At 38.8% G+C, this 12947-nt stretch overlaps 1 protein-coding gene across 1 annotated transcript in view; it reads right to left on the bottom strand.

The window, feature by feature from the left end:
- The window catches only part of STK3 (serine/threonine kinase 3), a 134377-nt gene that overhangs the window by 107244 nt on the left and 14186 nt on the right, over nucleotides 1–12947 (bottom strand). Inside the window, exon 5 of the mRNA XM_086741078.1 lies at nucleotides 357–521. Coding sequence (XP_086597204.1) covers nucleotides 357–521 — 165 coding nt within the window. The remainder of the gene's footprint in view (nucleotides 1–356; nucleotides 522–12947) is intronic.

Genomic DNA, 12947 nt, shown 5'->3' on the forward strand with positions numbered 1-12947 from the left:
AATTCTATATTTAAAAGTTAAATTAGCTACAAAGGTCAAATGGTAGCAATTTCCAATTACAATCAAGCAGCCTACAGAGACCAAACAGGGAACAATGATCAAAAACATCAAGCAGAAGTTTAAACTGGGATCATCAGGCACTTGAAGTTGTAACACTAGGTTATAAAAACAAACAACTAAAAACTAAATATCCTTGCAATACATTAAATACTCATTGTGATAAAGAATGCTAGCTCTACTACTACCACTACTCACTCCTCAGACAAAAAATTCAAGGCAGTAGTAAAATAAAAATGTAAAAGAAAATGGTTAGGAGTACTAATGCATTTTTAAAATATCTTTCCACAGGTACTTACTGTTAACTGGCCAGCTACACCAAAATCAGCTAATTTTGCATGTCCCTCAGTGTTAAGAAGGATGTTTCCAGCCTTTATATCTCTATGTATTTTTCTCATAAAGTGCAAGTATTCAAGTCCTTTAAGAGTAGATTTTAGAATAGTTGCAATTTCATCTTCTGTTAGCTGCAAGAAAATATAAAATAATTTTCAGCTATACACACACAGTCTATATATTTGAACTATTTAAAACATTATCATTTCATAATGATTATTATAAATAACACAGACAATGTACCTTAGGTATTTTAATACAGGAACATGCCCAAAAGCATTTACAATTCTAAACTCTGATCTACTAACTTGATCCATATAGCTAGATTCTTACACACCTAGAGTCCAACTAGGGCACGCAAGCTACAAAACTAGAGAAGGGGCTGACTGACGTAGATCAGATGGCAGAATATGCAATATTCTCTTGCCTGTCAGTCAAAAGTTACTACTCTTTAGATGCTGACATCCTTCATAAAGACTGCTGCACAGTTTCCATAATATACAACACATTTATCACTAAGATCATAGACAATAATTGTCAAATTATGCATTACCTTTGTCAAAACAAAGGTAATGGTGGTCACCACTGGACTAGATGGCACATATCAGAATACTTCCCTGGAAAAGGAGATAGCCCTTTCTTTACTGTGGAAGGCTAGAGCTATTCCTCAAACATCCATGCCCTTAAGTTCTTTACACAGTTTGCCCAACAAACCAGCACAGTTCTACATTTGGAAAGAGATGAAAGGAATGCCATGCTTTCTTTACTTCTCAAATTCCTACAGACAAAATGCCTGCCAAGTCTATAATTAGTATCAAGCTTTTGTCTACCAGCTATTCCTAATTGCACTACTATTAGTTTCTCATTGCCAGCAATTTACAAATTAGAGAGGATTAATTAAGAGCTTCTTCACAACAACAACAACAACAAAAAAAAAGGGATGAAGGTGTAGAGAAAATAGCCAAAAAAAAGAAATATTTATCACAATGCCTGCAAAAAGTATATTCATTGAGGATAGCTTGCTACTTGTTATCTCTAGGGAGACAACATAGCATGCAGAAATAAAAATGCCCAAACAGTTCCCAACTAGTTTATAGAATTTTACTGGTCTGCCAAGTAAGCCATTCCTTTTAAGGCTATTGCCTTCATTTTATATGGAATGTAAGTAAATGCCAATTTTAGAAAATAAATATTTCTCACTCTGCCTGTGCTCCGTACTGACAGAAAGCTGTAGAACTACACCCATACAGATGCGCCGCAACAACCTTCCCAAAACCCTACTCAATCCTGAAAAAGGACAACTAAGACACCAGGGTACTCTTACGCTGGAAGGTACCAATAACTATCGTCATTTGTTCCTTTAACTGTAGACAATTACAGAAATTATTGAGAATGGATGCCAACCAGATTCTACCAGCTTTTTCTTATGCTGCTGTTCTTTTCTTGTTGCCGACTGATGCAAAGAATGAACGCTCACTGAACTTTTAGTTTCTTTTTGGATTACTTACATCACTCAAGAATTGCTAGACGATGCCCTTACAGGAAAATACAATCAGGTTTACTAAATGGCTCTTCAATTTCAGCCACAAATACTGTATTTTATCAAATATCTATCAACAATATTATATATATTGCTGTCTACACAAAGGTTTCCTGTTAGTTCTTAATATTAAGTGTAGATAATCCACATGAGCTAGGCTATAGATACATCATGTTAATATCATGTTACTATTGCACTATGAACTTATACAATTGAACTGAGAGAAGTCTTAACACAGCTGGCCCTGAGTATACTTTAGAAGACAAGCCACATTTCGGTAAGCACAGCTACCACTATGTGAAGATAATGCCACACGTCAGCTCACAACTTTCAAAGTTCTTGCAGCCTGTTAGTATCTTCTAGTCTCTAAAAAACATGTACTCCTTTACATAATGTTTACCAGTGCATAATACCATCTTCTGCAGCCATGCTGAATTTTAACAGGTTTCTTTATGTTCTTTAATAACAGCATGACCTTCAGTTACTTCTGAGAGTTAAGGTAGAAGAATTGAGGCTCTTTAGAACAATACATTCTGCACAGTTATACCCAAGCTCTCTTTCACATCATATCTGCTGTTTATTTTTCAGTCACAATGAACAGAAAAATACTCTCAACTTAGAGTAACTTAATTGAAAATTTGAAAAGTAAGGAAAAAAAAAAATAAAAAAAAAAAATCACAACAGGGATATTTATTGAACTCCGCAAAGGCATCACAAAAGAGACACTAAGAACTCCTTTGCTTGACTTTTTTTTTTTAAAGCAGACCAAACAAACTTCAGTTTTAAAGCCAAAAAAAAAAAAAATAAAATCTAACTGTCAACAATTAAACACCTGCTATAAGTAAAGTAGTGGTGTAGACTGGGCAGTCCAAAACACTTCTCTTATTTACTACTTTAATATGTTGCAGAATTCATATACTATCAGAAATGATACAATAAGCTGCAGGTATCAACTGGCAACAAGCTGACAGACATTTCATTACCAAAGAAAATACAACACAGTAAAAAAAAAAAAAAATATATATATATATATATATACACACACACACATTTTCAGTTATCTGCTTCACAAACTACATGGACTACCCAGTAAGTTATCAGTTAGCACAGCTCTTGATATTAATTACTTTAGATCATAGAATCATAGAATGGTTAGGGTTGGAAGGGACCTTCAAAGGTCATCTAGTCCAACCCCCCTGCAAGGAGCAGGGACATCCCTGACTAGGTGAGGTTGCTCAGAGCCTCATCCAGGAACACATAAGCTCCTGAATAAGTGTTTTCAAAGATACAGTAAGAGTGAATCTTTCGCTGGTACCAGACCCTCTGAGAGTACTTCTCAGATTTTCACCAATATTTATTCTAGAATAAAAGCAAAACCACACACACAATTCATGCCATGTGATGCAATTTCTCAAGGAAATACAACGAAACTATACATGCAACTGAAATGCTGTTCAATTATAGTACATTGATGCTTTAATATAAGAACTAAGCAAACGAACTTGACACATTCTTAGAAATGCAAGAAACTGCAAAACTGAAGGTGAATACTCTAATTTGGCAGTAACAGTAGGATGCTTTTTTCCCCTCTTTCTCTACTCTTCCAATCTTACACAGAAATGAAATTAAGTAATAGCAATTCCTTCCAGTTTCAGTTTTGAAAGTGTTGGTACACAGCTGTACCTCCCTCCAAAAAAAAAAAAAAAAAAAAAAGAAAAATCCGCCACCAAAAGCCCACAAGAAACAAAAAACCTACTCATAATCACTCTAAGCCAACAGAATGACTCAACAGAAAGGAAAAAATGATTAGTCAGCAAGATTATCTGCACTTGAGTTGCTCATAACAAGTTTTAATTATTTAACAAACAGAACCACTTCCCTATTCCAGCTTCTATCCAGTCCCATAAAACCTGGGCGTGGAGCCCAAGGGCACAGCTCCACATACGTTTACTTAAACAGCAGTGCCAAGCTCCAGTCCCTCCTTTCACTGCAACCTACAGCAGTAATTCCCACTGTTCATCAGTTCTTCCACTGAACAACTGTAACTGACCCTAGTTAAAAATAAACCTGTCTGCCAAATTATTTTTCCAACAAATCAGTTCCCTGATTCAATTCATGGCATAGCCAACAGGGATGTAGCAGAGTAGGAGCTGCTCAAATTGGCATTGCTTTCCAAATAAGTACACGTGTTGCCATACGCAAAGAGTCCCAGTGACTTTTATAAACCTTTCTCTATGCAAGCAGGGGATGAAATTGATGGTGGCATTAGCTCCATGCTCCACACCAAGCAGCTTCTGCCTCTGCCGTGCGTCATGCATTCCCTGTCTGCCATTTATCTCTGAGATCTTTCAGTGTTTCTATTCAGTGGTACACTGCTCAAACCCTTTACTTCTGCTGACTGCCATGGTGCTTCAAAGGATTGTATGCTAGGAGAACTGAAAACCCTGTTATATGCAACTTAAACAAGACGGCCTTCAAGACATTGTGCCAAGGGAGTAAAACCATCTACCTGACCTGCAGTCAAGCAAGAAGGGACTTTAAATCAACTGTAAGATAAACTGAAGTATGGTCAGAAGGATACCTGGAGAAAGAGACAATCCTCATTATGCGAGCTAAAAGCGTTGTGGTGAAATACACTAAACTGTGATTATCTGAAGACGCACAGTACAGGCAATTTAAGCTCTGGCTGTTAACAAATACTGTATCATGAATGGTTTGTGACATGCCAAGCGTAACACTTTCTACCAGAGCTTTGCTAAACCCACTCCAGTTCAGAAAAAATACAATGTCCTGAATTTCCAAAGACCTCTATGCTGTTATTCCTGAACATGCATCAAAAAATGATCCCAAGAACTGACAAATGTATAGCAAGACAGGCACACAACATACTGCCTGCTTTTATCTAGAAAGAAGTATTATGAGATATTGTGCTTAGAAGGCTCTGCAGAGAAGGTCTCTCTCTTCGATATATTGTGTTCCTAAGGAGGTAAATCCCTAGCTTTAGTTCTTGAAAAATTAGTGGTTAAACCACATGGAGATTCTTGGATCACCTCTAGATGGAGAAGTGCTTTTGCAGCTGCACAGCAAAATCCAGCTCTCAAAAGAACAGGGTAACAGAGCACCCATACTAAAAGGTTGACAAAGAAGCTATGGACTGAGAATTCAGCAAACCAGAAGAGAATGAGTTCTAGAGTACTGCAGCCTGATACACCATCAGTAAAGGAAAGCTCTAGCATGGCTACGTGTTACAAAAGTAAGGAGTATTTAAGTAACATCAAAATACATACAGTGATCAGAGAAGCCCACAGAAGTGAACATCACCTATAAGAAATAAGTAGAGAACACGAGACATAAGTATAAATTGGGAGAGGAGGGGCTGGAAAGCAGCCTCACAAAAAGGGATCTGGGGGTGCTAGTCAACAGCAGGCTCAATACGAGTCAGCGGTGTGCCCCAGTAGCCAAGAGGACAAACTGCATCTTGGGGTGCACTGAATGCAGTATAACCAGCTAGTCAAGAGAGGTGATTATCCCGCCGTATTCAGTGTTGGTGCGGCCTCACCTTGAGTACTGTGTGCAGTTCTGGGTTCCACAATTTAAGCGGGATGTGAAGGTCCTTGAATGCCTTCAGAGGAGGGCAACAAAGCTGGTGAAATGGCTGGAAGGAATGGCCTATGAGGAGCAGCTGAGGACTCTGGGCTTGTCTAGCTTGGAGAAAAGGAGGCCAAGGGGCAACCTCATTGCTCTCTACAGCTTCCTGAGGAGAAGTGGAGAGGGAGGTGCTGATCTCTTCTCCCTGGTGTCCAGGGATAGGATGCATGGAAGTGGTTCAAAGCAGCACTAGGGGAGGTTCACACTTGACAGTCTTCAGTAGGAAGTATTTCTTTACAAAGAGGATGGTCAAACACTGGAACAGGCTTCCTAGAGAGGTGGTCAATGCCTCAAGCCTGTCAGGGTTTAAGAGGCATTTGGACAATGCCCTTAATAACACGCTCAAACTTTTGGTCAGCCCTGAAGTGGTCAGGCAGTTGGACTAGACGATCATAGAATCATAGAATGGTTAGGGTTGGAAGGGACCTTCAAAGGTCATCTAGTCCAACCCCCCTGCAAGGAGCAGGGACATCTTCAACTAGATCAGGTAGATCATTGTAGGACCCTTACAACTGAAAATATTCTATTCTGTTCTATTCTTCCCCCCCACCCCGTGATGAACATAGCTATTAACCACACTTGGATTTTACAATGCATTTCATCATTCTAAACTTCTATTAAAAGGACATACTTCTGAAGATAGATTACCTAAATGCATCAACAGCTTATATCTTCATACATACAAGATATTAAAAAACTATTTTGTTTGGAAATATATAAAAATACTTTTTTTTAACACAATAAAACACAAAGTAGACTTCTTCTTTACATCATATAGAGACTAGTTTGCACATAAACTGATGTAAGCCTCGTGCAATTTGGCAGAATAAAGGAGGCAGATACACTTTCTGAGCCTACCAATTGTTGGAGGCAACAAGGGACCAAATCACATCCAAAGCTCCTCCAATTATTCCTTTATTCACAAAATCTTACAAAACCACAAATAAACTTTTAAAATCCACATCAAAATACTTCCTAGCTATATCACCCTTCTTTACCCCAAATCACTTACGAGACTCTCCTCATAAAGATGGTTAAAAGTCACTGTGTAGGTAGTGTAGTGCCTATGTCTCCATATGTGACTTGTAATTTACAAGGGAAACAGCTAAGTACAGAATCAGCCCATAGTACACCTTGTCATAGCACACAACTTGTCATCTACTTCATATCCAGTAGTCTAGTTCTAATAGTAGTCTGATGTTGGCATCTAAGTAATGCCATTGTTAACTACCACATCGTACAATTAAAAGAAACAAAACTATTTAATATTTTAAAACTAAGAGTATGTTACAGTCAACATCGCTACCCTGGTCTGGATGTATGGTTCTTATACCACGCTATTCCTGACCAAGCCATATAGTATTACGTTTCCTGTTAAAACAGTTGGATTTATCTTACTCTGAGCTCTTAAACATAATCAGCATACCATGCTCTATACTTTGCACTTTAGTACAATTTCACAGTCATTATCTTTCTTCTTCATTTCTGGCTCATGGTTGTGTCAAGATCCTCATTTAAAATCCTGTGGAACATTTATCTGCTTGGTATCTTGGTCTAGTTCTAATTCTGTATGCTGTGTCCCTTTGATGGGTTGGTGCTACCCTCTAAATATGAGTCAGCCATGAAGCAGCTTCAAATCCTTCATCATCAAAACGACATGCAATTTATATATTAAGATCAATGTGAATGACAAAGGCAAACAACTCTACAGCCTACCTAAAAACATCAACCATGAAGGCAATCTTTAAAGTGCAAAATTGCAGCAAAGCAGATTACAGCAAATTCAGGTGTTCCACATCTATTAGGAGACTGGCTAATCCACATATTTACCTCTAACTGGCTATGAATGCCACACACAAGAGAAACTTAAGGGTGCATTTATACAGTCTATCACACACTACCTAATCCATGCAGCTGTTGGGACAACTCATCTGCAGGTTCTCTGCTCACAGTCAATCATCCTCCTTCCTGAGGGCCTCTCTGAAGCAGTCTGGGTCAGCTGAATCGCTTTAACTGCTTAAGTCCATTCCCAGTTGCTCTTTTTACACTAAGTAATACATGCACATTAAGCCTGACGCTTCCTCAAAGCATCAGATCACGGCATCCAAACAGTCCAGTTAGGTCAAGTACAGTGGGTAAGTCCACTCTCATGGCAAACAAATGCTCCATGCTATAATCATTCTTCCACCAGAAGCTACGAACCTCAAACATCACTGATCTTATAATAATCACATACTTCTCCTAGTCTTCATTTATGTGAAGAAAAAGCTGGACTAACAAAGAGGCTGAGATGCAGGAGAGATGAGCAAATGAGCAGAGGAGAAGAGATGACATTTACTACAATACCCTTCCCATTTGTAATATTTGAAGTATAACTTAAGAATTAAGGCATAAAGCTTTAGAGAAAAAGAGTCGTTACGGTTGCAGCTCTAGCCTGAAGTCAACATTAGTGTTTCCACTGTGCTACAAACTTCAGTGAGCCTAGACTCTCCTGAAGCCACTTTCCTTGAGCTTCACTTCAGAGCAACTACCTTTCAGACTTCTTTTTTCAAGCAGATCTGCATGCCATGAACAGTATGGGCTGGGGATTAACGGGCTAGGGAGTACTGCTACAGGAAAAGTTCTGGGGTGGCTCCAGTAGACAAGCTGAACATGAGTCAGCAATATACACTCACAGCAGGGAAGACTTACCCTATACTGGTCTTCTTTAGGAAAGCACAGTCAGCAAATCAGGTCAAGTAAATATTCACCCTTTATTTAGCACTTGTAAAGCCAAATCTAGATGCTGTGTCCAGTTTCAGGCTACTAGAAAAGAAAAGCTGACAAACAGGAGAGCGTACAGCGGTGTGGGCTAGATCACACCACACACCAAGTTTACAGATTAAGGTCTGTCTTGTCTGAAGAAGAGTGGGTATTTCAATGCAATTTTCAACAATCTAAGGGGGGCGGAGGGGGATTAAAAAAAAAAACAAAAAAAAATATCTTCACAGAGGCAGACACTTCTCAGAGTGACAGAAATAAAAGGAAAAAAAGGAGAATGGACAAAAGTCATAAGTCATCACAAAGGAAGTTCAGTTAGACACAAGAAGAAAGAAGTCCACAAGGCTGCAGAGAGAGACTGTCGAAATCTCTCCCTTTTAAGATTTTAAAAATTCAGCTGAACAAGTTCCTCGTTAACCTAATTGAGCTTCAAAGTTCATCTTCCTTGGAACAGAAGATACAATCAGATGATTTCCAGAGGTCCCTTCCAAATTAAAATTACCCCTCATTTCAAACCAGTAGCACACTGTTCACCTCCTTGCTCACCACCTCCAAAATATACAGCTAATTTCAACATAGTAACCTTTCCTTTACCTGCATTTTTCCTACGTTTCCTCCTCACAACAATAATATACAGCAATAAATCCATTCCAACTTTAAACACAGATTCTGTTACTGCAAAATGAAATACGTATAGAAGTAGGATATGTTGTTCTGACCTTAATGAAACTTGGCCTAATTCCTTAGACTGAGACAAATTTTACAGCCTGGATTAGAATTCTATATGCAGAGAGATTGACTCAAACTGGAAAGACATTAACAACTCAGCCGATATTTGTGGCTCTCCAAGGCAAACAATGATGGGGTTCTTTGAGGGGAGAGAGCATTGTGGGGAGGCAATAAGGTTAAAATTCCCCTCTTCAGTATAACAGCTATAAGACTTCATGACTTTTTTGTGATGCAAGGTGCATGTGGGGTACCAACAGAGGACTGCCTTGATTAAACATTCATTTAAACAGCTACCTCTGACTGAAGCACATCAGTACAAATTCCTTTATATTTTCTGTTTACATGGTCATTTTATTGTTTCAGCAACTTATAATTGGTATTATCAAAAATTATATACAAGATGAGGGGAAAAAAGCTGTTACTTACATTACGTAATTCTAACAATATTTTCTTTGAAAAATCTTTAGCAGCTCAAATTGAAAAAGGAGTAACTGACTTCAAACCACGGACTTAACTTCTGCCATTGTCCTAAAACCTCCCCCAAACTTGCCTTGTGAAATTTGGGGGAGGATAGGGAGGGAAAGGAGATCTGTTGAAAATGCAACTAGACAGTCTGTACAGATCAGAAAAAACATGGACATTCTATCCCCCTCAGCATATTATAGCCTCTCTCAGCTTTTACCAGTGCTCTGACTGCAGAAGCCCAGCAAATACAGCCATTAGAACTGAAGTACTACTTTGTAAGCTTTCTTCCTTCCAAGATGCACACTTTAAAAACAGAAAGTCAGTGAATTACAATATGCTAAGCATTTTAACATTAAACGACTACCAACAGTTTTAAGACTGTCCACAAAATGAATCTTTAACATTTTATGCACCTACCATGGGTAATCTAGATAGAAAACTACAGAAATCATCCAGGAAGCTAATTCTCCTTAGAAGTGACCTGTAGATGTTTGTAGCACTATGTGACTAGTTAGTAACAGTATTTATTTTAATGAAAAGACAGGGGACAGAATTATCTTTCCCCAAACTTTCTGTCTTCAGAGCAACTCAGCATTTTGCAAATAAACACCAGACTCCAGATGGTATACTATTTTAATAGCATATACAGTGATTCCTCGCTGAGTGCATGTGATTCACTAAGTCCTGTAGAAAAAGGGGGAAGAGGGGATAATTAATGTTTCACACTGCACAGGTATTAGAGGATGCTGCAGGGCCAATTTTAGTTCTGAAACTTTCCAACTTCTGAACGCTTTTGTCAGTCTTATTTCCATGCAATATATGCATAACTATTTTGGGAACAGATGAATAACAGTGTAGCTCTAACTTGCTCTTCTTTCATGACAATCAACCAACATATAAGCATGCATCTTATTTCTGGCACAAAAACAACAAATACAATTTTTCTTTTCCTGAGGTGAAATCTAATTTTCTCCTATGAGATAATTTCCAAGCAGAGGGATATAGTTTTACTGCAAAGTTGCAGGAAAGGTCTATTACTTTGAGATTCAGACATCACAATTCATTTTTGAGGTAACCTACAATGCTACTCTAAAGAACTAAGGAAAAATAATTCCTAAAAATTGAGATAATGCTACCTAGCATTTATGTAACAGTCAATCATTCACAGCCATAATAAGGATTTTATTAGAAAAGCACTGAATAATCTCCGTGTCACATTGCAGAAGACTACCTTGGTTTGTAAGGCTAGACACAGAATAAGGCAACTAGCACATTTGGGATCAACTTCCTTCCTCCTCTTCCTCAGTCTGGCTGTATAGAAAAGGACTTGAAGAGTGCCGGCATAAATATCAGTCTCCAAACAGTAACGCAGCTGACTATCCCACTGATTCACTTCACCTCTCTGAAGCCTTACCAACAGAACCTGGTCAGCAGAATATCCAGAATGGGGTTACCCATTGCCATAACTTCTGGCCATGGAGATCAGTTACACACGTTAGCCAGCGCAGAAGGAATTTCAGCTTTTGTGTACAGACTGGCTGGCTAATACATGTGGACTCAACTGAGGAAATTACACTGTGACAGATGCTACTTAAACAGAAAACATAAGTTATTAGGCCTTAGATAACCAACGGACAGCTGCAAATCCCATGTACTTTAGTGCAGCAGAGGCCTACAAATTAAAACTATTTAAACTGTGAAATTATTGAAACATCACTGCTTAAAACTGCAAAATAACATTCTTATGAGCAAAGTGCCTTTAGCCCAGAAAGGTAAAGGTCTGCCCTGGACCCCCATGGTAGCATATAGAGAAAGCAAAACCAGGAGGACATTCAAACACAGCATCTAGAGATTCAGATACGCTATTCATTTGAATTACTGGAGCTTAAGACACATGAAAAAAAAGTAATTAGCTAAGAAAACATGGCAGAAGATAATCAATAAGAATACATGAGGCAATGTATATGTAACTAATAAATAAACTGGTATGTAAAGGAAGTCACAGTTTAGATACAAGATGCAGGACCTCTAGATCCAACAGCACACCACCTGTACAGTAGTACATTGCTACACTTGTCACTTACGGTACTGTCCCAAATAAGGTTTTGTCTCAAATCTACTGCATAGTCACTGTGTGGTATGCCACAGCCAGCTGAATTTGGTCCCCAAAAGAGACAGGATTAGAATGACTCAGGTAATGATCAGTGGATGAGCAAGTGCACCCTAAATTATCAGAGAGGCAGGGTTGCTGGTGTGTTAGTAGTCCCTGATATGTTAATAGCAGCCAGTTGGACTTAATTACAACACGAAGCAGTACTTCATCTCATTCTATTGCAAGCTGCCACTGAAAAAGTCAATCTCATTCCTTCTTTTCCTTCCTTTTTCCCCACTGCTTATTCCTAACGTTTCTCTTTCAAACCACTGTGTTGCCACAGTAAGTCCCAAGTCAGCTCACGAGGCAGTGGGGAGGAGAGACTAGAGAGGAAAAAAGTACCCCTATCAGACCATCAAGCTTAGCCAAGATCACTCTGCAGCCACACTGCATCTGAGGCAAGGAAAAGCCAGGAACATATCAGACAGGTTGGAGGATAACACTAGAACTGCCCTTTCTGGCAGCAACCCACAGTTTGACTGTGTAAGATACATGTACCTCCCCAATCAGTCTCAGAGAAAAGCAGAGAAAACTAGATAAATAGCTTTGTTGCCTTGGACCGATGAACACCACACTTCAGGCATCATAAGCTTCATAAGCTTCATCAGCAGCTCTAGTGCTGCTGATCTGCCTGGCAAGCTAGAAGACTCCAGAGCAGAAATACAGTGGCTGATTTAACTTCAAAGTAGTGGCCTGGGCCTCTTGGGCAAGAATCTGCTCCTGTCAAGCTGAAAAATCTCTCTCTCTGAACAGGCTCCCAACAGTCACTAGAAACTTCCTTGACTTCGAATTTCACTTCCCTTATTTTTGGTCCATTAGAACAAAGCCCAATGTTGTCCACTTTCTAGAAAAACAAGAAAACTTTTGAAGAAATAGAGGAAACACAGATACAGAAAAAGAAGATCAGTAAATTCTCAGTTTTAGGGATAAGCAACAAGAGCAAACGCATAGTAATGTTTCCTCCCCAAATACGAGGGGACATCCACCTTTTCCTATGACTTGTTTTGATATGATCATAGAATCATTTAGGTTGGAAAAGAGCTTTAAGATCATCAAGCCCAAATGATGATCCTAATGACCACTGCATTAAAGCAAGAGTTCTTACTTCAGCTTTCACTTCCTCAGTTTCTTTTCCCTACAAACAGAGAAGCAGGAAATAAACTTTTCCTTGGCCCAGCCACAGTCTTCATTTGACAACTTAGAAAATTACAGAACACTTAACCCTGTGTGTCTGTGCCTACTCAATTAACAGTCTGACAAAAT

Source organism: Chlamydotis macqueenii, chromosome 2 (genome assembly GCF_036417535.1).
Source record: "Chlamydotis macqueenii isolate bChlMac1 chromosome 2, bChlMac1.mat, whole genome shotgun sequence".
In the NCBI taxonomy this organism is placed as follows: Eukaryota; Metazoa; Chordata; class Aves; order Otidiformes; family Otididae; genus Chlamydotis; species Chlamydotis macqueenii.